At 40.7% G+C, this 26085-nt stretch overlaps 1 protein-coding gene across 12 annotated transcripts in view; it reads right to left on the bottom strand.

Annotated features, from left to right (window-relative positions):
* Positions 1 to 173: 173 nt before the first annotated feature.
* ABI1 (abl interactor 1) overlaps positions 174 to 26085 on the bottom strand; it is an 84811-nt gene continuing 58899 nt past the window's right edge. Inside the window, exons 4-12 of one of the 12 annotated variants that reach the window (XM_069777470.1) lie at positions 20850 to 20864; positions 20017 to 20117; positions 16423 to 16563; positions 14114 to 14214; positions 12826 to 12906; positions 10994 to 11170; positions 8017 to 8103; positions 2929 to 3114; positions 174 to 1222 (exon numbers count right to left, since the gene is read on the bottom strand). In XM_069777470.1, coding sequence (XP_069633571.1) covers positions 1047 to 1222; positions 2929 to 3114; positions 8017 to 8103; positions 10994 to 11170; positions 12826 to 12906; positions 14114 to 14214; positions 16423 to 16563; positions 20017 to 20117; positions 20850 to 20864 — 1065 coding nt within the window. In that variant the 3' untranslated portion in view covers positions 174 to 1046. The remainder of the gene's footprint in view (positions 1223 to 2928; positions 3115 to 8016; positions 8104 to 10993; positions 11171 to 12825; positions 12907 to 14113; positions 14215 to 16422; positions 16564 to 20016; positions 20118 to 20849; positions 20865 to 26085) is intronic. The other 11 variants (XM_069777463.1, XM_069777447.1, XM_069777478.1 and 8 more) reach the window with 11 other exon arrangements.

Raw genomic sequence — 26085 nt, forward strand, 5'->3', positions numbered from 1 at the left:
ACCATCTCTGTTCAGCTGGGCACATGACCAAGCCAGATACAGTTTCCACCAAGAAATGTCAGTTACCAATGGTATCCAACTTACTGCATCTAGATAACTAGATTCAATCAAGGATCCTTGCTAAAATTAATTTTGGAAGAAAAGAACTTTTAAGAGTATGTATAAATGTGTAATTCAGGTTTCATATCTAATTTATTTGCCCTCTGTCAGTGATAAAGTCACGTTACAAACATTTGCTTTTTAGTACATTGCCTGGGATAACACAGCCATGATTTTGCTACTTTAGCATTCCAAACTTGTTTGCCAAGCCAACCAACAAAGTAATGGACAAGACCTTTGGTTCACTTATATATTTATGAATGGAAAAAGTCATAATGTAAATTTACTCATTAAAAAAACTTGGGTACAAATTACACATACATAAGACCACCCATTTTTTGATTCACATGGACACCTTAGACCCAAACAACTCATTGTAATAGACTTTAGTGAGAATACTCCAGGTAAAGATTACAACAATTGGAAGCATCTTGGATTTTTAAAAAAGTATATTTCAATACATAAGTTTGTATGCATGCTTTAAACAAATATAGTTCAAGAATGAGCAAAGAGTCTAAACAAAAAGTAATATGACCAGCACTAACATTAAACTTCTCATCCAGATTTTAATATGTTAGTCTAACGTAGTGTTAGTTACCATGCTGTACTGAAAAACATAATGGCACAATCTGATCATGGTTCATTAAATATTATACCCTACTTCCCCAGAATATTTAGGCTGGTCATAAAATTAACAATGCATAAGTAAATAAGTATAACCAGTTATAGACAGTTGCTTGTTTTACAAATTGCCATCAGGTAAGACATATTGTCTCCAGAGACTTGAGAGACGGACATTCAATCATACCATTAAAACAGTATGGCCTGAAGAGATGGGCACATTTTTTTGAAAGTATATTAAGACAATTCTGTTAGCTTTTAGTTACCCCTTGTAAATAATCATGGTATGACTGAATACAAGACCCAACTTTGAAAAGCAAAGGATTTTAATCGGCATAGTGCATGATTGATTCAACATAATTCCCAGGAAACAAGCCAGTTACTCGATTGCAAACTCCTTCATACCAGCCGTCATCATTCTTCTTTATCACATAAATGATTGCACCCTCCATAAACGACAGCTCATCGTCTTTGTCCTTTGTATAGTCATATATAGCAACAACTGTGGATTGAACAGGGACATGTTTAGCATTTTATTAATAGCACCAGTATTAACATTTTTTGAAGTACCATTATTTTTAAAAGACTGGTTTGCTATCCTGGGATTTTCCACAATTAATTCACATGCTTTCACTGTTGAACGTTAAGTCCAGAAAATGAAATTTCACTTTTTCTTGCAACATTAGCTACCAGTAAGAAGTGGGTGGTGACTACACCAAACACTCAGTTAAACTATTGACAGAGAGGTACAGTTGACTGTGACACAGTAAAGCAGAGCATATGGACACTTAAAAGATGAACTATGAAACAACTGGCTCCATGAGTGTGTCAGTCATTTCTGGTCAGATTACCTCAAAAGCATACAGATCCCTGTATAGGGATCTCTTGATTAGAGAAAGAAAAAAAAATTTTTTTAAATTAAATCATTCTGTAGAAATGGACCAATGGAAAAAAAATTCTACACTATGGCCCCTGCAGCTGTATATATATAGCATGTACTTCAGTGTATGATCTTGTTAACGTAGCTGCTTAAAGCCACCGTACAGAAATGGATGGTCATTGCTACAGAGCTTCTATGTGATAAGTTTTGGCATTGCTTTTCAAAGAGCTGCAATGAGTGCAAGTATAAAAGTTACTGTAGGAAAAAGTAGAAGTGAATTTACAGCAACATCAGCTATTTTTCAGTAGCTGCTTGGTGAATACATTACTCTTGCCAACTTCCAACTCGCTGTGTGCAATTAACAAAGCAGAGATCTCCCTAAGGAAAGTAAATGTCGCCACCAGTAGTATTGGAATTAAAAACTACCACTATGAATACACAAACTTTGGACATCACAGCCTTACCCTTCAAAACAGTTAACACGGATTTGTGCAATTGATCAGTTTTATGCATTCCAAGAACGTACTATTTACCATACATACATTCTTGGAAATCTGATGTCTTAGTCCCTAGCAAATAATGGCATGGTGTATCAGTTAACCTTCATCCCATGGGTACATCCTGCACCCAGTCCAGCTAGGAGTGAAGATTCTGCCACAACAGGTATCACAGGTACCCTACCCCATTCCATATGCGCTACAGTACCAGCCAGATCATGAGAAAACGTGCAACATTGCTGTTGACAAAATGGTCATTGTCAGAACACAGACAACTCTACAGGCAGGAAATTGGCATCTCAATTATTCATGAGAAGAGACATTTACTATATGAGTTCATACCTACGCACAGTTTATAGTCTGCTGATCTAGAGTCACTGGTAAGTCTCCAAGGAAGCCTCACTACTTTTTATAGTTGAAAGTCTAATGATCCACTCTAGCTATCTAGTTTGATGGGATAAATGGAGCTTGGACTTTGTGGCCTTTTTGGAACACTATTTCTAGACGATCGCCACAATCCTGAGGTAGCTAGAGACACAGTCCAGCAGCTCAGCAAAGATGAAAGCCATCTGATTTACATCTGCTTCTCATAATGAAGGATTTTTTTTTTAATCCATTCTAGAATGCTTGAAGGTATTTTATAATCCTTCCTTGGAAGGATTATATTTTATCACATTAGGTGTAGCCACAGACAAACTAAGAAAAGAATGGTTCGAGTTCTGACTTGGCAGGGACAATGACTGTTTTCCACAGACCCAAGCTAAGTCCTTCATTCCCTTCAGATACCGTTAATCCTCTGAGACTGCAGTAACACAGCAACACTTCTCTTACCTTTCTCTATATAGTTTTTAGGTGCCCAAGCAGGATCTCCATCTGCATAAGGATCGCTGTACTGCACAACAGCAGCCTCCTCATCCTCATAATCCACAGGGGGTGGAGGTGGAGGAGGAGGAGAGTCATCAAACATTGGCATCTCATCAGGAGGCGGTGGTGGGGGAGGAGTCGGGCTATCAGCAACTAGAAACGTTTGGAGATTATTTTTTTTCTTAAATCAAAACAGTGTGGAGATGCAAACAAACCTGAGGCTGTACACTGTAAGTAAAAGGGGTGGGGGGACAACACACAAAGCATGCACTATAATACCATGCACTGATTAGAAACAAAGGCTTTGTATTAACAGCTACAACACACAACTACAGTTGTTATTAGTAGTCAAATCTATGTATCAATGCTACTAGAGTCAAAGCACATGCTGCAGGGCGTAAGCTGAACACCAGCAGAGAGGAAAGCTTCCTGCTCCGACGTCCATGCGCTGAGGGGCTAGCTGCAGCGGTTAGCTATGGGAGGACTCCGAGTGGCACCCTCTGAGCCAGGCAGCAACAGGCCTCTGGTCTGGACCAGCAGCTTGATTATTTTTTAACAAATCCTTTGTCTAGAACAATCATTTTAATTTATTTCTGAACACTGCTTCCTTGGATTCCTTGTCTCTCAGAGCTAGCATTAAGGGGACAAAAAGATCTGGTGTGGATCATAAAAAAGGGAAGAGGCTAGTGTTTTAGATTTAACCAGGTAAGAGAAAGCCAAGTAATCCTTCTGCAGAAAAAAAGCTTTGTACAGAACCTTATCTTGCAGACTAGCTTGTGTGTGTGCACACAACCAGGATTCAATTAATAAACGGAAAACTACAACAGGCAGCTGCTGCTCTTGGGGAAAAAGTGCTCAAGGAATTAAGTGTATAATCCAAAATGTCAAATCCCTGCCCTGAGATTCTCCAATCAGCACAATTACAAGTTGCTTTGGGAAAGGGAAAAAGAGAAAGGCATTATGGTACAAATCACTCTTAAAATCAATTCATCAAATTAGTTTTCAGTAACATTCACAGCAGCTGGCAGCAAAGGGGGGGGGAGAGGGGAGAGAGAGGGGAGGGGAGGGGAGAGAGAGGGGAGGGGAGGGGAGAGAGAGGGGAGGGGAGGGGAGAGAGAGGGGAGGGGAGGGGAGAGGGAGGGGAGGGGAGGGGAGAGGGAGGGGAGGGGAGGGGAGAGGGAGGGGAGGGGAGGGGAGAGAGAGGGGAGGGGAGAGAGAGGGGAGGGGAGAGAGAGGGGAGGGGAGGGGAGAGAGAGGGGAGGGGAGGGGAGAGAGAGGGGAGGGGAGGGGAGAGAGAGGGGAGGGGAGGGGAGAGAGAGGGGAGGGGAGGGGAGAGAGAGGGGAGGGGAGGGGAGAGAGAGGGGAGGGGAGGGGAGAGAGGGGAGGGGAGGGGAGAGAGGGGAGGGGAGGGGAGAGGGAGGGGAGGGGAGGGGAGAGGGAGGGGAGGGGAGGGGAGGGGAGGGGAGAGAGAGGGGAGGGGAGGGGAGAGAGAGGGGAGGGGAGGGGAGAGGGAGGGGAGGGGAGGGGAGAGAGGGGAGGGGAGGGGAGGGGAGAGAGAGGGGAGGGGAGGGGAGGGGAGGGGAGGGGAGAGAGAGGGGAGGGGAGGGGAGAGAGAGGGGAGGGGAGGGGAGAGAGAGGGGAGGGGAGGGGAGAGAGAGGGGAGGGGAGGGGGGGGGGAGAGAGAGAAGGGGGAGCGCAAGCACACTCAGATGCGAGACATCAAGTCACTTATCCTATTCCCTGGGAACTGTGGTCCACTACACACAGACCTAGGTGTAAGCACTATGAAGCCAGAAGTTACTGAAAGGAAGCTACTGTTGCTAAACTCAACTTTATTATATAGCAATACAGATTTAATTACAAAAAATTTGGGAGTCTGCATATTGAAAACAGGCTGAAAACCACTGCTCTAGAAAGGGTTTGACTGGAAGGAGGCATCAGGCTGGGCATGTGTTCCAGAACATGTAGCTCCAGCACACTACATTCATTTTGAGAAGAAAGCCAAGCTGCACAGCAAGGACAGAACAACACTGAGTGAAGCTTTAGCTACTGCTAGTTACAATGGCACTGGAGATCTGAAGTAGGGTTTCTGTTTGCTTTAATGCTTTTTACTTGCCCCTGGCCACTACTCCAGTGGTGACTAGACCTTGCTTTTCAGCCACATGCCCCTGATAAGGGGCTTGACCATAACTCCCATGTCCTAGCTGGGTCAGACTGCCTGTGCTGGTATAGGGGAAGCCAAATCTCCTGCTGCAAGGGAGCAGAAGCCAGCAGGAGCTGCTGGGGCAGAGGCTGCCTCAGCCCTGGCACCTGGCCTGCTCTCTATGCCTTGAAGAGCTAATGCTATTCTTTACCTGCAAGCCCAGCTCCTCTTCAACTTGACCAGCTGAGCTGTATACCCAACAGCTCTCTCCATCAGTAAGACTGGCTGCCACTGTATTAGCGATTCCTCTCCCATACAGAAGCCCATTTATGTCACTTGGAGACAGACTAACAAAGCCTTTGGCTGACTGAACGCTACGTCTCGCCCATGTTACCAAATAGCACTCACAGGCAGGCTTCATGAATCCACCACAGACACATGACAACACCGTTTATGAATGAATTGGTTTTGTGCAGTAGTTTCGGCACATCTTTCACAAAATGTATTTCTCCCCTTAATTTCTCTCTGCAGCCAGGAAAAAAAACCACAGTATTGAAACAACAATCCTTTGAGATCTTAAGAAATCCTTACCTTAAGAAATGCAAAAAGTTGTATTTATTCAACCGTGAAGTTGTTTATTTGTAAAGAAGAAAAGAGGGCAGGAAATGCAAGTGTGAAAGTGCCAACACATACCCTAACTGAGATGCAGCGCAGAAACCGCATGCTTTATGGGAAACATTTAAAACAATTCAACTTCACATTTAAACAAGGGGAGAGAATGGAACAGAAAATTAGACAAGTGCCACCCCATGGAAGTATCCCCCCAACTCCTCTTGGATTTTAACCTAGACTTTTCCTGGTTCTTGAACTTAAAAGACTCTAGAATAGCATTACTTATCCTAGAGGAAGAAAAAAAAAAAAAAGCAGCATACAGAAAACCACACTAAATGAGAAAGGGTAAAAGGACCAGTATTTATACAGCTCCAAATTGAGACATCTTCTCTTGTATGTATTCACATCCCTGTTCCCTAAATGGGGACCAACAGACTCCTTTTGAAAGGACTGAGTGTGACAGTACAGCAATTTACATCCAATCAGTTGTCCCTGGGCACCGGATACACTGGAGAACCTCTCTGAAGGAGATACCCACAGTTTGGGCACAGGGCGCAGGAAAAAAAGAATAGGCGCTGCATAGTTTCTAAGGCCTCTCTCTCCTTGTTGTCTGAAAGAAGTCCACAGAGCAGAGGATATTGCTTCCCAAACCCACAGATCTTTACGATAAGGAAAAGACAAGCCTACCCACACGTCTCCCTAACTCCACTCCTCCGTAGACTTCTTGCAGAAAACGAGGCAGATGAAAGTCTAGCACACAATGCTAAAACTTAACAGCCTCTACAGCCAGTTTTGCTGAGCGTATGCGCAGACTGCCACACGCTCCCCTGCCTCCAAAATGAGGCGGCAGCAGCTCAAAGCCATACTCGTTATATAACTTTCAAACCCAAGGGACTGTTAAAAGAAAGAAAATAAAAAGCACAATTCCTAAGACCAGATTTCAAACTTCAGCTATTTCTGCTGCAATCTCATTCACAAGTCAGCTTGCATTTTGTTGTTGCACACATGAATAAGTCTGTCCCTTTCACCTCCGCTCTCCCAAGGGCTGTGTTATCTCCAGGAGGACAATACTTGGAACAATTCAGAAGCAGGTGTCAATTTTCCCAAGTTTATCTGCAAGTGAAGACATTCTGTAACCTTCATCTTCAGTAGGTTTACCTCTACACTTTGAATTTTGGAAAGTTTCATCAACAGAATTTTGTTGCGTACTATTCTACATCAATGTGGTCCTTACTATTTACCTAGCACAACACCAAAATACCTTCTTTACAAATGAGAACCAGAGAGATGCCTCCTCTCATCTCTAGCAGAATGCTCAGAACATCACCACTTAAAAGCTCTAATGGAAACCTGAACAGCAGCACCAGTCTGACCTGGGGGCCCCTAAATGTATGCTGAAGCTATATAGCTACTATGTAGTAGTAGGCCCTGAGATCCTAGCAAACTTTGCTATGGCTCCCAAACACTTCAAAAACATTTTATACTTAGCTGCCCTATCAACATCGCATTCATTCTGTTGTTTACAGAACTGCAACATACTCCTACAGCAAAGATGTCCCCAGATCAGCAATGTGACTTCACACCTGCGCTAGCATTTGGGACAGTAACACTCACCTGAAATGAATCAAGTAGTAATGGTAAAAGCAGAGTTACCAGTATAAAACACCTTGCAGCCCAGATCATAGCCAGGGAGCATATCTCTTGCAAACCTAACAAGCATAGCTGTGCTGCAAGAAGGTCAGTAGGGAAATCTGGCTAGAGAGCACAAAGAAACGGAGAATTAAAGGCTGCTGAGAGGAGAAATACCTTACGAGCTCCTTTGTAATGGCATTAGATCATAAGACTGCACATTTTCAATTGACCGTACAGCTTTCTGAAGACTACCACAGTATTAGAATCAATGGTTACACAGTACATATTTTGACAGTCTACACAAGCCTTTCTAATAAAAACTAATCAATTATCCCTAGTTAAGAAACCTCAGGCAGGATGATTCAACATGACATTAATGTTTTTAATTAAGATACATTTCTATAATCACACCAAGCATATGCCACATATTTCACACTGTATTTCTATAATAAATTTGCAGTTCAGAACTTAAATGGGTCAGTAATAATCATGCACATGTTATAAAATATTGAAGAGTGTGCCCTTCAGCTCCAATAGCATATTGACACTAGAATGCAAGATGGTATTAGCTTCTGGAAAAGGAAACAAAATAGAGTCTGACTTGCCAGCCATGCATGCTAGAAGAAAATAGGCTCTACCCTTTAACAGCTCAGCTTGTCCAAACTTACTGTTTTCCTGCACCCTGGCCACGAAGCCTGTGAGAGGTATCTGTGGAGTCAACTGAGGCATAGGGGGAGGGGGTGGAGCAATAGAAACTGGTAGCAACACACACACCATATCGGGGAAAGTCAAACAGACAAAGGAAAAAAAAAAAAAAGGAAACAAACAAAAGCAGCCGTCAGTAACGAGGACCACAAAACAAAGTATGTAAAAAACAACAAGAACACACACACAGAAGAACCTTCTTCAAGCTTGTGTTTCCAACAAGGCTGAATTCATGGTTAGCCAATTGAGGATCATAAAGCAAAGCATGCCCCTGTGTTTAGCTGAATAAAAAGCCAAGGGCAGGCCGTGTGTCTGGAAGCTCACAGGGTGCACATGTGAAGGGACCTGCTCCGCTTCACTTGGCGTTCACACAAAACTGAACTTTTCATCTTGCTGCCAAATAAGGATTACTCAAATTTAGCAGTTATCTTTTAAAAGTATGCTACTAGAAGTAGAGGTGATGCTTCAGAGCATTCTGGAGGACTCCTCTAAAATAAGAGTAGAGCACTACATCAAGTGCAGCAAAGCAGCACTGACACAGAGCAAAGACAACTACTTTACAAGGGAAACAACGTTGCACATCAATACTTAATATTCATACAGAGAGCACCTCCCGTAAGGTTGCTCTGCTAGGGCACGAAGCAGTGGCCTGTCTTACTATGTTTTTGTTTTACATAGAAGAAGGGACCTTGTTGCTTGTTGGTTGGAAAACCAGATGGGTTTAGAGCAGAACGGAGCTTTATTTTAAATTATTAAGTCTTCTGTGGTTAAAAGGTACTCAGCAACCTAGGAGGCTGGCAAAGGCTTGAAGAGCTACAGCTGGCTACACTAGCACACAGAGCTCCCCAGGAAGCCCTGGCAAGCTGGTCTTCTCAAGTATATACCTATTGGGTGAGTAATGAGGTAGGAGACACAGCACCAGCACTCAGAGATGCTGGGCTGACAGCCGAGGTGTTCAGCTCTTCCCTCTACGGGTAGGAAAGAGGCATGGTAGCAGTAAGGCATGCCATTCAAAGTGTCAGCTCTGGCAGGATGCCTCCCCATGAACAGGGGGAAAAGAAAAAAAAGGAAAAAGAAAAAACCCAACAAAACATCAGCTCATTTGTTTATACCATGCCCCTTCTCAGTGGAATTTCTCTTGCACTGAAGCAGAAAAATTCGTGTGAAGGTGGGAATTCAGCAGGGTAATCCAGTTGGAACCAAATTTGAAAGAGGTTCTGTACTTCCAAGTAAGCAACAGTTTTAAATAAAGCCATAACAAAGATTAATGTTTGATGAATAACAATGGAGCATTTAGTTCATTACAAAACCAATAATCAAATAAACTGTATGGGAGAAATGATTGATAAAAGAGGGAGAACAAACAGGTTTCTCACAAAATTGAAGTAAACATCTAAGAAAAAACAGAGTATTTGTTAGCATGAAAAGTAAAACCTTAAGGAAACATGGGACCTGGATTTAATGTCAAGACAGCAGCATTAAGAAATAATAAATAAATAAATAAATAAATAAAAATCACCAGTTACAGAAGCAGAGGGAAACCGTTTAAAGTAGAAAAACACACCCATCAAAATACTGTTTAAAAAATGTTGACAATCAGTATTTTGAAAACACCAGAGAGGCTAGATAAAGGAACAGCACCTGCATTTGAGCAAAAAATTGCTTTGGACAAATGTAAACGTTCAGAAACAGTGGTGTACACGGCATTTCAGACAATTGAACTATTTCCAGAAGTAAAGCTCTATTTATTCAACAGAACACAACTGTTCAAAGAGGAAGGAGTTTCTGTTGTTATGGTGAATTAATTTGGGGGAACAAGAGTGTGGAGGAAAATGAAAGGCCAGTATGGGCGAGAGAAAGTGGGAGGAAAATCAGGATTGGAAAAAAAAAGATAGGTGCTGCATCTGTATATAAAAATGCTTTCTGATAAATGTAGTGCTTCTAAACCACTGAGAAAACTCTTTACCTCAGCATCTCAAACATTTTATATGCATTCTTTCCTTAAGAGTAAGTATGCAACAGCAAACGCTGGTTAAAGTGATCTTCAGCCCAAACATCAACATTTCTTTTTAAAAGAAACTCTGAAGTTTAAAAACAGTTGGCATGCTGAAGAACACCACCAGAAACCATTACAGGGCTATCACTCCTCTATGTGTATCTGGTCAAAATTTATGGAAATGGCAAGGAAGAAGTTTCCTGATAGAAACAGCTTTCTACCAACACTCAGGTAGATCCTTATTTTGCAGATCTTTCTGCAGTGAATCTCATTTGCCCTGTTGGGTAGGTAGGCAGGATACTTGCTGACTAAAACCTGCTCACTTGTCCATGGCATCCATCCCTTCCCTCATTCATCTGGATCTATACTACTACTAGTGTGGAAGCACAGAGGAGGAGTCTGCTAAAAAGAGGGAGACCGAGCTCTTCTTTAACAGTCAAGCTTAAAACTAATTAAAAAAAGGAGAAACTTGGAATCAGGAAAGTATTTAGGAAAGAGACAGAGACAGGGAAGAACTGTGTAATGGGAAAAGTTTGTTACATGAGCACTGTGCTCAGACAGTACTCTCTCGCCACTAGCCCAGTAGTGGACGGACTGTACTAAAACCATATTAGGTCTCCTGCAAAAAAAAAATCCAGTTTTAGTTTATGTTTTCCAAGCACACCTGAAATGCTAAGCATAATGTGCCTATAATTAGATAGGCAATCATAATAATTTCTTGTCATGAGTAACAGCAAACAAGTCAGAGGGGAAAACAGTATAATTGCATATAGTGCAATCACTGTAGAACTTCAATATGCTTTTTCTTGTTTGTTTTTCCTTCTATTTTCGGAAAGAAAGCAGTAATCTGATTGATGCTCTTCATAAATGAATTAAAATGCCATGCATGCTTTTACAATCATTTTGCTCAAAACAGTTTGTGATTTCAGAGCTTAGAAGCTTACTTGAATTTTGAGAATAAAGAGGCCCGCCATTAACATGAGGTTGAGCAGAAAATGGGGCAGTCACAGAAGGATTCCGTCTGTATCCACCAGAAGATGCTGAAGAAGTGGTAGAGTTGTGTCGCGAGATTTGCCTGGTCATTGTGCCATACTGGGAACCAGGAGCTGAACCCGGAGCAGCTGAAAAGCATTAGCCAGAGGAACCAAGGAGAAGACTTAAGCAGAGCATTACTTGGGATAGAATGCAGAAAATAGAAAAAAGCCCAGAACATGGGAAATACTTGATTACAGGTTTCCAATAATTTAAGGCCAGTAACAGGAGATTAACAGAAAACAAATATCCCTGTTATAAACAATAATGAGAAAAAACACACAGGACATAAACCAACACTCATATAAAGGGCATTTGAGAAATGCTGAGAACTACTTTGAGAGACTGGATTGGACTGGAAAATTGAATCAGCTTCCAACTCCTAAGCATATCTCAATTATTCTACATGCAATACCCTTTATTAAAAAGCACACAGAAAAAAATCCACATTCTGCTCAAAGCAAATGTTTTCCATTGTGAACCAGAACTTGTCTCCAATCTAATATAAAAAGACACTCTAACAAAACAGTAAAACAAATGTCATGAGCTTCAGACACTTGGCACATTTATCAATCATATTTGCTAGTTGTGCTTTTATATTGATGGAATTTGCACTAACAAATCAGAATCACCAATGCCAGCTGACAGAAAGACATGTCACTCATTCTTCAGGATGAACGCCCATTTTTACCTTCCACATGCTTGCTGCACAAACTTCAAGGTTAATAAAACAATTTAAGTTCTCTTTTGGATTAACCTCTGACAGAGAAAAGAATGACACTTTGCAAATTAGTGAATCTCACACGTTGAGGTCACATGGATCAATACAATTTTGAAATGCAAAAATTGTTTTGCAATAAGATGTTTCGTGCTTTTATATACCTATGTATATATCTTATATAAATATATATAAATATATACAAAAATGCACACGCACACATATATACACAAACAGTGTGTGATCAGAAGTTTGCAGTCCTGTAATGCTATCCAAAGCCACTTTCGCTTAACACTTCAGTAAGTGAAAGTGCAAAGGGTTATGTGGGTCAAAGCCTCCAAAGCTAGCTTCATAACACAATCAATTAATTTTGTCATCAGCCTGTGACACAAAAGGGCCAGGTATTTTTTCCTGCCTGTTTTGAAAAGTACTACTTTTAGATCCCATCCTAACAGCTATATGTAATGCTTGAAAAATTTTCCAAGAACTGTTAGTTCGTATCCTCAAGTCTTCCAGTTTGCCACCCACCTGCAGCATTACAGAATCAAGCCCAAGCCACTGTGACAGACACTTCTGCTTTTCAGTCACCTTACGCCCACAGGATAAAATACATACACCACACCCTACACATCAGCTACCATTTTTAAGCCAGAGTGCAACTGTTGTGGCTTAGTTTCAGCTGCAGGAGTGACACAGCAGAATACCAATATTCAAGTTGATTTTGAGTTCTTACAGATCAGACTAACTGGATCTTAGCTTTAATGGGAACAGAGTTTTCAAGCAACTGGCAGCCTTTTCGCCATACCTTGTGCATTTACCTTCAGAGGCTTTAACCACAGGAAATTAGTGGAGATTAGATTTGTTTAAAAACAAACAAACAAAAAAATCCCCAAACTGATTTTTATACTAAAATCATGTAGACCCCACTACAGAAGGAAAAAACACCCTCACTAAGTCCATTAGAAAGAGATGATTATTGATTATGCAGCATGACTGCAATCACTTCAGCATTGACACAAGTCTCACCTATCAGACTGCCCATCGGTAGAGGTGGTGGCAGTGGTGGTGCTGGCGGGGCTCCAGGAGGAGGAGGAACAGAAATGTGTGCTAATAAAATAGTTTATATTCCCAATTAGGCCATATATTTAAAAATAATAAAAAAAACCCCAAACAAAAAAAACAAATAAGAAAGCATGGGCACTTGATAGGCTTCCCAAATAAATACAGAAATTCAGCTTCGGTCAACTGATACAAACTCAGGCCCTAATCCTACACAGGGTTCTGTACCTGCAGATCTTTACTCCCATTGATTTTTATGTGATGCCAGATGATAGGAAGATTTCATGCCTATTTGTACCACTGCAGGATCAGAAACACCTGGGAAAGGAAAGTCTGCATGTGTGTAAGAAAGTGAAGATCTGTCACCCGAGGAACAGAGATTTAAGAGGTGCAATAGCAAAATTACATTACAGAAAAACTCCACTGTTTTCTTGTGCAAATTAATTTTATGTGCTTACAAAATACACAGAAATACAAAAAACAAGTGACTGAGTTGGTTATTACCAAGACAATAATCCTGCCAGTTTATAAAGAACGATCCTACGCATTCTCACCATTCATCATTCTTAAAGACAAGGAAGTATGCTTTCAATGCCGAGAGGTCCTGCATGGTTCTCTTTTATTGCTGTGTTATCTTATACACACTAGTTCTCCTGCCTCTCTCAATGATCTCCATCATAGTTTAGCAACTTCAGACTGTAATCGTAGCATAAACAACCCTGGTGGATAAGCCCAAATTCTACTATTACAAGTGTTTTCGTAGGTCATCTGCATTTTATTTGAAGTAAAGACTTTTCTTTAATTAAAAAAAAGAACATGTACATACCATCATTGGCAGATGGTAAAGTTAGCAGGCTATTTCAGAAGACAACATTTCCCATTAAACATGTACATAGTTGCTGCTGCTTCTCAGGGCATCCAGAAATGCCGAATTGTAGATAGGCATTTAAAAATACACTTAAGCTTTAAAAGGATACACCTCTCTCCCTCTATCCCCTCTCCACCTTGATTATCTTGTAAAAACATGAACTGACAAAGGTGTTTTAGCCATCCGCTATTCTGGAATTGATTGTTCTGCAAGTACTTTTGGTAAAGAATTAAAACTTTAGATGTCCCTCAGCACTCATAAGAGATTTCCTGACTAGGACTGTGCTTCAGGACAGTTTCTACCCCATTGTTTTCAGTCAAAATCCCTCTGCAAACGCAAGCAACTGACATTACAGCCTTACATTAACATGGGAAGAGTCCCACATACCTGGTCCAATGGTTGGCGGTGAAGGTGTAGGCACGGCAATGGGAATGCCAATACTGCTGCTTCCACTATTCTCTCGACTGCCACTTCCTCCACTACTACCACTATAAAAGAAAAACACAAGTATTAGCACAGCATTTCCTACAAAGGCCTATCAGCAGTCACACTTCCTATGCGAGCTCTGCTAGCCTAACGCAATTATAGACTGTTGAAAAATCCCCTATAAAATGCCTCTGTCGCTACCTACAATTGCATACAGCTAATCAAGTCTGGATGCATTACACTCCTACTAAACGGAATTAGCTAAGCTGATAAACATCACTATGCATAATGTCTACTTAAATGCTTTAAAAAATGAAAAGGTAAGCAACAATACCAGTTCCAGGCAATGGAGTAAGAACTGCAGGAACAGTTCAGGGGTCTTGTAATAATTGAAAGGAATAAGCTGGGGCTGGAAGAGTTCATGCCTAAGCTACAAATAATTATTTAAGATTATTTATGCTGTCAGCTGAGGGAACATTTCCTCTGCTTAGAGCAGAAGTTTATATTGAGAACTTTTTAACTGAGAACAGCCACAATAAACCAATTGGCATGAGGCGTGGGGTGGGGTATGATGTGGATAACTTTCTGTATATCTAACACTCCCCCCGGCTCATGCACACACTTTTTGTGTATGAGAAGTTTGTTTCTACGACAGTCTGAAAGGTAACAGTACAGCCAGGTCACAATTTGTCTAAGTACCATTATATGATACACAAATTAGAGGCCAGCAATACAGATTTTTGCAGAACATACTTCTAGTGAACCACTGGATAACATTTCTACACATGCCTTTGAAGGCCATAACAGTTCTTTTCATTGAGGAAGCTGAAAAAGAATCAAGATTCAGGCAGAATCTGTCCTTACTCTTATCCAAGAGCACTTCTTAGGCCAAGGCTTGAATTTACATGGATTAAATGGATAATATAAAGGGAACTAAGTAGTCAAGATGTTTTGAAGCCAAAACACCACTTTAACCCATCCATGTTAATTAAGGCATACTCAGTGCTGTAATAGTTCATTTACCATTCCTGGGTAGCTACAAATCAGTGCTGTCACAAGTCAAGTGCAAATCATTCAACTATATCTTAAGAAAATACAAAAAAGAAAATCAGTGATCTGGAATGGAAGCCAACATAATTCCTTCAAAATTAGTGTTCTGTCTGCTGAAGACCTTGATCTTGTCACTAATGGTTGCAGCTGAATTTCTAACTGCAGTCTACATAAAAGAAGATCTTGTGAGACAAGAGTAGGGACCATTCACAGTAGCCAGCTAAACAGATTAACGTGATCTTTGTTGCAGCCAGATTTACAAGTTATTTCATTCTGACAATATTTCATGATCAACTGTGTCAAAAATACTCTCTCAACCCCTGTTAGTGACCTACCCTGTTTACTTGCCTACTGGGAGTTAAAAAAAACCCCACAATTAAAAAAAGAAGATTTCTAAAAAAGAAGCTAACCTCCCATTTCTAACTACATTGAATTCGTTCGTCTGTTTTTTCCCTGAGTTTGAAGCCGATGACAAAAATCAAACTGAAAAAAATGAACTCGCTCAAGAGGCTCGGAGAAAGATCTAGCCTTGCAATTTGAGAAAAAAATTGCATAAAAAAAAAAACCAAGGCACACTTGGCACACCCTTCTCACCCAAAACACACACTACTCTTTCATCAAAGCCCTTAAGTATGTGGAAACAACTGGCTGATGCCAATACCTGTCTTTGAATAGGTTTTATTTTCTATTTCTATCATGCTAGCACTGATTACGAGCATTAAGTTTTAGCCAAAAGAAAGCAATCAGCTCTTTCAGACTACCTTCATCACAGTGTTTCTAATCAACAGAAATTTCTCTTTGCAATTAATGGCCTTGAAAACAACAACAAAAAAGCCTAAGTGTATTTTAGGCTAAGGTTAGTAACACAGCTTTAAACCCATTACGACCCATCACTACACTACCTTGCAATTGCATAAAGTTTGAAGTTTTCCTTATTCTTGTGAAACAAATACCATAGAACAAAATAAATTGATTATACAAAACAAGGCCTGTGGTTATGGGAGTAAGTTGCTAGATACAATGAGGCTTCTATAGAGTATGAAGACACTTCTGTGTGTTAGAGAAGTGAACAATACAGTGAAGTTCTGTTAATGCAGAGTGGTAGAATAACTTACCTCTTGCGTTCAACAAAAAGCCAACAGGCACAAAGCTTCAAAGCTTTTCTGTGACTTTAGTAAGCATCCCAGGCAGGAAAGAGTTACAGCGAGAAAATGCTCTACCTGTGTGTTCTTGGTCTCTGGTTCAAGGAAGCTGTCCTTCCCGGACTGTGCTGACTGCCCAATCTGGCAGGACTGGTCATGTAATCATTAGGGACTGTTGGTGGTTTGACTGGCTCCAGGGTTTTGTAAGGAGTATTTCGTCTGGTCAAGGAATAAAAGATTTGAAGACAGAAAGATAAAAGATCAGAAGACCAAAAGGATAAATGAATGAAGTAATGAAGCCATTTGTTTTCTTAAGCTTTCATGAGAGATCGCTGCACAGTGACCCACAGCACAGTATATTAAACTAACTCCACCAGGCGGTGTAGACAGGTTGCATTCAAGTCTCTAAAGTGCTCTTACGTAGATAGAGCCATACAAGTTGGCCTACAGCACATAAACTGGTTAAAAAAGCCTAAACTAAATTTACCATCCAAAATATATTCTTTGAACTACATAACATACAATAGTTACATCTGCATAATATTCTGGGGTTACCTTTCAGTATACAGCACCTGACAAACTCTTCCACTGTAACAATTTCCTCTTTCCCCCTTCCCCTCCCCTCCAAATGCCTTCCAAAAGTATTCTTGGCTAAATGTATTCAACTCATTAAGACAGGAGTAAGGCTGAAGGAGTCACAGAACAAGTTACATTTGCAATCACCAATGCTCTTCCTAGTAGTTGTTTCACACAGTAATCAAGCAATCTCATATCACTTAAGCAGATCTTGAAGTGCCTCACAGATAAGCTTCATTGTCTCCATTTTGCAGCCCAAGAAAATGAAGCCCAGAGACTTCCAAGGTCACCTAGCAGACTGCATCAAAGTCAGAAATATAACACAGATCTTTTGAGATCTATTTACCAGACCCATTACTGCCTTAAGAACAGTGCATTTATTGTACGAATTGCAGAGCTCTTCAGTTCTCACCAGTAACTAAGAGATCCCTTGCAAGACATGGAATTTGGCAATGCACCAGCTAAGCAAAACCAAAAATACTAAATGCCAGTAGTTTAATCATTTGTTCAATTACTGGTTATAACCGAGTTGGTAAGTTATATGGCTTCCTGGTATTTTAAGAAACTTACTTAATTCCTTTTTACAATATGGAATGCAACAGTACTAAATTTTAACTATAACATTTTATTATTAAAACCTCTCAAAGAGAAAAGTGGAAATACCGTAATTGTTTGCATGCACTATGGTGTTTGTAAATTAGTTTGTCTATATAAAGAACTCCAGATGATTTTAATACGCAGACTGCCACCACCTATAGGTCTGCCAAAAGAGATCAGTCGTGGGAAAAATAAAGAAGCTTTGTACTCCAGTTGTAAGAGATAGAGCTCTAAATACCACCAAATAAAGTGATAAACAGGGAAGATTTTAAATGTGCCTCCAGCAGAAATAACCTTGAAAACTAGTGTTTTAAAGTATTCCACCTTGGAATGCACTGGCAACAGGAACTACTACTCAGCTCCGTAGCACTACTTATTTCACCTGTACAATTTAAAAATACTGTAAAAAGCAAACCCCCACTACATCCTCAGATTCAGCCATGCTTCAGTTTCTCCTTTGTTCTCAGCCTCACTGAAAAACTCAAACTGCTAAGCACCAGAGAAGTCAAAAACAATTTCTTTTGACCACTCAAGTCCAATCCTTCCCTTTGCTTTTCCATCAGCCTTATGCAGAGGAGGAAAACATTCTCTCCTGACACTGTCCAGCGCTGCCCACCTCACTGTTGCCCAGTGCTTTGGTGTGATGCTGATGCCCGTTGCCACCAGGAAGAACTGCAGGGAGTACAAGGCCTTGCTCTGCCCCAGGACCCTCAAGGCACAACTGCAACTCATCCCTCCATCCAGCTTCAGCAATTCACTCGTTCTCCTGTGGTACTTCCAACCTGAGCATCCAAGGTTTTCCACAGTTTCTCCCTGGTCCAGTGAAGAGACCCCTGCTTCCTGCAGTCCCTTTCCATTTTCAGCCCACGTCGTTTCTGTGCAGGACTCCCTCCCCACCATGTTCCTTTAGATAGTCCTGCCTTGGAGGGACAAGCTGCACAATAGGCAGCACCTACTTAAAGGCCCATGTTACACACCAAGCCCATTCTGATTTTACACGCTTATCTCTGTTTTCTGGATCAAAGGGAGAAGAGCAGTATCTTTGTGGTTTCTAGCAATTTTTTCTGCATGTATTAGGGAAACAGTCATGCCTATGATATTTCATGCTTTGGCAGAACACGGCTGCTCAAGACAAGAGCTGTACTTCCTGAACAAGAAGGGCAGATAGAAATCTCTATTAAGAACCCACATTATTCCTCCCCCTCAGCCAACTGCTGCCTCTTGTCAAGCTCATCTGGAAATGACATTCAGCTGATTAATCCTTATCAGGCATCAGCTAAGGCAACCAAACAGCTCTGGCTTGTTCAGGGGGGAGCATTAGAGAGAGGCAGCTCACCAGTACATCAACACTGCTGTTTCACTAGCAAACATCCAATAGGACATGAAAGCGCTATCCAGCTTCCCAGGGCTGATAAACAACTCTTTCTCAGCTGGGATAAGAGAGACAATTGGAATACTGATTGCATGCCCTTGAGCAATGGGAATTCTTATAAAACATGCTGAGGAAACCCCTAGGGTAATTTCTCTGCAGAATACACAACAAACACTGCCATCCTGAAGCAGCAAAGCATCAAATCAGGATTAAAAATCACTAAGTCTTGACAAAAGGAGTTGCTACTTCTGATTTTCCTTGACCATTGCTCCTGATCCCCATCCTGTTCCATCTCATTAGTCCTCATTTTTCCAGCTCCCCACCTCTTCCAGACAACATACCTGAAGCCAACACAACCAGCCAGCATTACAGTGCCTCAGTCCCCCACAGCATAAAGGAAAGACAGAAAGTGACAAATAGGTAGAAGGTCTTGTTTAGGACACCTTTTGGAAGATGTTGCACAGTTGGACAGACAAAATTCTATGGCATGTGATCTGACCTTCTCGTGTTTTGGTCTCTAGCAACAACTACTTGCTGGCACACCAAGATAAGCAGATTTCACTCCCCACAGGTCCACAGCAGCAAAATACATGCTACAGCAGGGAATTCTGGTCACAGTGGGGCTTGGGAATAGCAAAATCCTTCCTCGTTTAAGCATAAAAATAAAAATGCACAAGCCTGCGAGAACCAATGTTGCCGATGTGTTCACAATACCATGAATTTTGCTTAGACAATGCAACAAATATGACCGTAACAGCCACTTCATACCTCTTACAGTATTGAGAAATGAGTAGACAAAACCTTTAACAATGAAGCCTTTCTCCCACTGAAGTTAAACACTTTTTTTGTGTTACTACAGATTTCTCCCCCAAAATCAGGAATAACAACAGCCTCCTCCTTTACCCGTATCTATAATAAATCCTCCTCCCATGAAAAAACATTCTTTCCAAAGGTCATCATGAAAATAAGAGTCAATGCAGCTGAAAGGGTTTATACAAAAAAGGTAATTGTGTTTTTTGCTAAAGGCAATCAGAGTTGCCATCTATCCACGTATTTAAGAAACACCAACACCAGCACAATTAAAACTTTCTATTACACAGGCAGGACCAAGCAGCCTTCATTCTTACCCTAGAGTTCCCCGGCCTGACATGGGAGGACTTGGTGGTTTTTGTGTAGGCGGATTTGTTCTTGACAAGGTGCCAGTTCTTGCAGGCTGGTTATTTCCATGCTGAAATAAGGGAAAACATGATTTTATTTTTATAACAGAACAGCTCTATTATTGACAGCTTTTTTTTTTTTTTTAAGTGTAAGAATATGAAGTGAGAATTCCCAGACAGCTGTCAAACAGCAAGTTTTCAGCTACACGCAAGACAGACACCAGTAAATACAAAGAGCCTAAATACAAGCTTAATGTTATTTTTGCTATTAATTAACAACAGACAACAGAAAGGTAGGCAATTGACAGGTTCATGCACAAATCTCTTATATCCTCTTTTCTTTAAAGGGAAGCCACATTTGTGTTCATCTCCATTTGGGTGTTAATAATTTAAATCAAACTTTAACACTGACAGTACAACACAGTCAGCACAGGCCCAGAATTTCTCAATTTGCCCCTGCTATTTGACTAGCAGAGTCATTCAGGTTGTCTGGGAAGTCTCCTGCAAAAATGTAAGTGAAGGGAATCAAGGCATCTACCGAATTCAGAGCAAAGCACTACATGTGTTAGAGAAATTAAAGTATCTATATATAAATGCAGATGTCAATGTATCACAGATATATTGACACACGCTAAATGCTGTAAATGAAAAAAAAAATCAAGTATAGCATGTTTAATCTAAATATCCTATGGAAAGCAGAGTAGAGCATAAGAGCGCGCTAGTTTTCAGTTTTAATGGCTCTGCAGCCTCTACTATCAGTCACATGAGGCACTGTGGGTCAAAGGAGAAATAACACTTCTTACCTTGGCTTTTAGCCACTTAACGTTGGCAAAAAAGGGGGGAAAAAGGTAGAAATTAATGGCAGATCCATCACAACTGATAGGACAGGTTAAACTACAGATAATCACATTTAAAAAAAAATCATTTGTGTCTACTGATAATTAGCTACGTCCCAGTACACTAACAGAGATTTTATTGGCTCAGTCATTGCAAGTTCTGTGTCCGAGTAGTGACCACAGGAAAAACACTTGTGTCAAAAACTAAGTTTAGCTAAGCTTTGCCAGATTTGTTTGCCAGGCTCCTCATGGGCAGTAAAGGGTTGAAAAGCCCTTTTCTGACCATTCAAGTCCAAACTCAAATCAACGCTATTTCAATGGAAACGTGCACTTAAGAATTCATTCACAAAGCCAGTTTCAGCTATACAGCGCAGAATAGACTTGCCTGTTGTTTTGACACTTAACCTTCATGTATTTTGAAGAAATCCTAGCTGCTGCATTGAATGGTAAATAAAGAAAAGGGAGTTCTCAAACAGGATGAGCAGCAGCACCTTTCACCTCTGGTTTATTGATTGAAATCTGATTCAAGCCAGCACAGCACTGGCTGCTCAAAACTGTGTTGGCAGTGCTGTAGTGATTATTATTCTGAATTTTTAGCTCTTAGAATCAAGTCATTATATGTATGACTCCACTATATCATTTTTACAGCCTTCATGACTGCAGAGGAAAAAAAAATATGAAAACTTAGCCTCATAAGGAAAATGCATATAAAGTTTTAAATAAATTCAGTTCTCTAATTTTATTCAGGGAGGAGGACTCATGTTTTTGAATGGGGAAAAGGATTAGTTTCACCGATTAAAAAAAACAACAAAAAGCAAACAAACAAACAAAACAACAAAAAAAAAACCCCAAGCAAAACACAAAACCCCGAAACATAAAATAATCCCAATGGTTTTTTTGAGGTTGTTTGGAAATAAACTGTCACTTCCAGAGCAAGCCTCCTAATGCACAGCCTTTCAAACTGTGGTTTGCACCTTCTCCTCCTCCAAGAAACATAGACCAGTTTAAAGGCATCCATGCACTCAGAAAAAATAGTTAAAACATGCTACATAGCAATGTGCACTTGAGATTTCTGACAGGCTCTGCAAAACCACTGAAAAACAGCTGGGGTTTACAAATTAAAACAGGTTGAAAGTCACTGCCCTTAAGTTATTCATATTACAAGAACATAAACACAAAACCTGCTCCAAAATTCAAATGAAAAAGTTTAGCTGTGGTAAGTAAATTTGACGGTCAACCTATTCACTCCCAGTCTGGGCAGAGGTTCATCAGCAGAGTGACAGAATTAAGGCATTTAAACCACTTCTGTCCCCACATACTTATTTCACGGATAGTTTCCAGGATGCCAGGGTAGTCTCCCAAGTATTATATTTTTAAAACAGGCTTTTAGCAATGAAATTTGCTTTCCCCTCTCACAGGAATATGTGACCCTTCCCCTTACTTCACCAGTTACCAAGAGCAATGGCATAATACAAGGAATTTGCTGAGAGAGACGAAAAAGTGAAACTCTTGGTCCCATCCCTCCCCAGCAGCCACAGAAACCTTTTAAAGGCTTAAAAGGAAGGGTGGCATGGTTTCTTACCCAGCCTCTACTACTAAATTTGCCTACCTTAAAAATATAAAACCAAAAAGCTTCCTCTCTTTCCTTCCCTTATGCAGTGTCACTCAGCACTTATGGTGAGTCTTTCCACCTCCTCCTTAATCACCGTTATATTCTGCCTCCGCTGCAGTGACAATATGAATATCAACATCTAGCAATGATTCAGGAATCTTAATCTTATTTCAAACCTTTCTAATGCTAAGTACTGTTTAACATACTAAACATATATCTGAAGTCCAACAGCTCTTGACCTTTATTCCTACCTCTACCACTACATCAGATGAGCTTCATTTCTTTTGCTACCAGTTAAACAATATACAGGCAGACACACACACTTCTTTATTGTGTAGAAGAATTGGTAACTGTTGTCATACTGCTTTCTGTGAGTAAAAAGCTCTGTACATGTCCTCTCTGTTGCTGTCTATATAAACAACAGTCATATGGGCAGGAAAACACAGAAGGAACAAACACAAAAGGAACAGGGGTTCTTATGGGAGAGGAATCATAGAATCATAGAACTCCTGATCCAAAAGACAGAAGGAAGGAAGGAAAGCAAATGAATCTAAGTGAGATGAACCATATAGCTATTTAATCATGGTTAATAAGCTAATTAATTAGGAGGAGACATTTTGTTGTATTTATTGGCTGAGCTTATGAGGTCAACCTTGCTGCATTTCTTGGTCTGAGAACCAAATGTAGTGCTTTCTAAGCAACTAAAAAAATTGCTTGGAACTGGAACAGTTTAGGCAGCAGGGTCTAGACTGATTATGATTTTAAGAAAAACAGGAAAAAAGACAGCAGAAAGCCAAAAGGAAAAGCGGATACATGTTTAACAAAGGTTCAAGCGTCTCTCTACAAATGCCTCTAGGCCAGCCAGCCAGCTTGCAGAACATGACCATCACCAATTGCCTGATCAATACTGAGAAGGTCAGAGTCTGGAAGGAAGGAAATGCAGGGCACGGGAAAGAGAAGCAGCAGCATGCATAAGGTTCACAGCTTGAAGAGGGAAGAGACTGTTCTGAGAGGGATCTATAAAATAAGAGACAGGAGGTGCAAAAGGAAAAAAGCTTAGTCAAATGAAGAGCAGCACTGAGAACTCCTGCAGAAGCTGTAAGGAGCACAACTCCCTTCTCCCGCTAGCTGTATTACTGTACACACAGGAGACAGTTTTCAGCCAGATACCAGCATCCTGGATGACGTACACATCAGAACAAAAACACAGTGTGTAGGCTTCCTGGGGATGCTTGTGATGCCAAGGCAGAGAACCAGATAGATCAGGATGTTCCCAGAAACTAGATAGCATGGTAAGCAGCAGTACTGGTTGGGGTTTCTTGCAAGAATCGTAGCAGAGAGATGTTTTAAAAAAGCAAGCAGAATAATTTTGCCTTTCCAGGGAAAACCTGCCAAGCATGTGGCAGTCCTGGATAAAGTTTTAAGGGTTGTCACAAAATTAAGAGAAAGAAACCACAGTCTCAGGTTCAAGAAATAGGAGTCAACCTCACTACGTTTCCAAAAGATCACAGCTAGGGCAGTGGCACATCCGCAGGGTTTTGACAGTGTGGGAGAGCAGGTTGGCCAAGGACTGAGAGCCAGCAGTGGGCTGGAAAGGAATAATGCAATTAAGGCAATGGGCAAAACAGGTGTTTGTGACAGCCATGCAAGGCATTTATCAAAGGCAAAAGTGAGGCTGTTTCTGCAACTGATGCCAGGAATTCAGAGCACCTGGACTGAGAATTTTAGCTGTGGGTTTGGACAGGACAAGCAATGTTTTGGGACAGTCAAGCATTAACTGTAAGTACCAAGTAAGAGGCTTACTTGCTTAAGGCAAGTATTTCGGCAATTCCAGCATGCTCAGTTCTGGTAGTCTAAACAGTACAAAAATACCTGCTGACAAAGGCAGTACTCCAGGTTTCTGTAACTGAGGCCAAAGGGACAAGACCAAGAACAGCATGAAAGAGTAGGGTGTGTGGCAAATCAGAAGTACCTACTGGTAGCCAAAGGTTGTCCAGACATTTGAGTGACTCTGCTGGCTGGCCTCAGGCGGCAGCCATCTAACTTTTTAATAGTTTCCATGCCAAGTAACAAGTCATGGGTGAACATTAGTCATGATTCAGGGAACCAGAAAGCTATTATTTGAGTTACAAACTGTGTTTGGAAAACTAGGGCTAGGGACTTCGCACACAACTCATTTATGTGAGCAAATGTATCCATAAGCACAGAAATACAAAAGGCCACTTGCACACACGAGCAAAATCCTTATCACACTGACATCCAGCAAGTTTCTCCTGCACATTTCAGCTATGAACTCTCCAATTTCAGACTGCAGAAACTTCAAATCTCTATGCAGGTTGGTTGTACTTCCCCTGCTGTATATTGCTCACCATTTCACCAACTCCTGAATTTAAAAAGTCAATTTCACTCTAGATCCTGCCATACCTAGGATCACTGAAAGCCACTGTTAAAGACCATCTAATATAAATGCTGATCAATGGAAACAAAGGCTTAAAAACTGCACCAGTCTAATCTGCATTAATAGTAAGTGTCTGGCAAACTCAGAACTTTAAGATGTACGCTCTGTAAAAGCGATAACCGGCCTTACCTTTGACCAGTAATCACAGTCATCAGCCACAACAGAAAAAAAAACCATGATTGCTCATGATGACTCTTCAGTCAACCTCCCCTTTTACTTAAAAAAAGGTATTTCCTTTATTAGTCAAGGGAGAATTACCTGAGACATCCCTACAGAAAGGCAGTTGGCCATAAGACCTTTTGAAGTACTATTACGTATCTGCAGCTAGGCAATCCAATTGCCCCATAAGCATCCTCATAGATTTTTGCACAAGATTGCCTCCCGTCTCATCAGTGGAGCAGTTTTGGAGTACCACAAGATGACGTAGTCAGAACAAGAAAAGCAGCTGGAAGGGTACTTGTACATGAAGGTATGGGATGCCTGAGGAAAGGATACGGTAAAGCACCAAGTGTAGAACATGGTTTCCTTACAAGATATCAAGACATGGACTTAGGGAGAATATGTAATTAAAAATGTTTTTCAGAAAGCAGACTGTACGTGGGTGTCAGACACTCAGGGTAACACTCTTGTGCCATTAGTTCTGTGCAGTTTTAAAGAAATCATTCCTGTGTCTCAATTTCCTTATCAGAATGGGTCAGAAGCCTTTTTTTGTTCTTTATTTCCTTATAGTCTATTGTAAGGCATATTATTTTGAGAAAATTTTGGTTCCAAATCAATCTTTCTTTCAAAATTGAACACGAGTAGGTAAGTCTCTCTTCAGTGAAATTTTACCTCTATCTTTTAACTATAACCTCTCCCAGTATTATTTGCAACCTAGTAATTACATAGCCTTCTGTTAACAGTAACCAGATGTAGCTTTTCAATATTGCTTCTTTCTCCTTTTTTTTTTTTTTTTTTTTTGGTTTCAAACTGAGCAGGCAAAAATTTTCAAGTCACATTTGACCTTAAAATGTTTTTACATATTAAACTGCTATAAAAATACAAAAACCTGCTTGTGGATGATAGACAAATTTAATATCATTCCCGCAGCACTCAGTGGTCTTGTTCAAAGATACCTAGATTCCTCCTTTAAA

The sequence above is a fragment of the Haliaeetus albicilla genome, chromosome 2 (assembly GCF_947461875.1).
Source record: "Haliaeetus albicilla chromosome 2, bHalAlb1.1, whole genome shotgun sequence".
NCBI lineage: Eukaryota > Metazoa > Chordata > Aves > Accipitriformes > Accipitridae > Haliaeetus > Haliaeetus albicilla.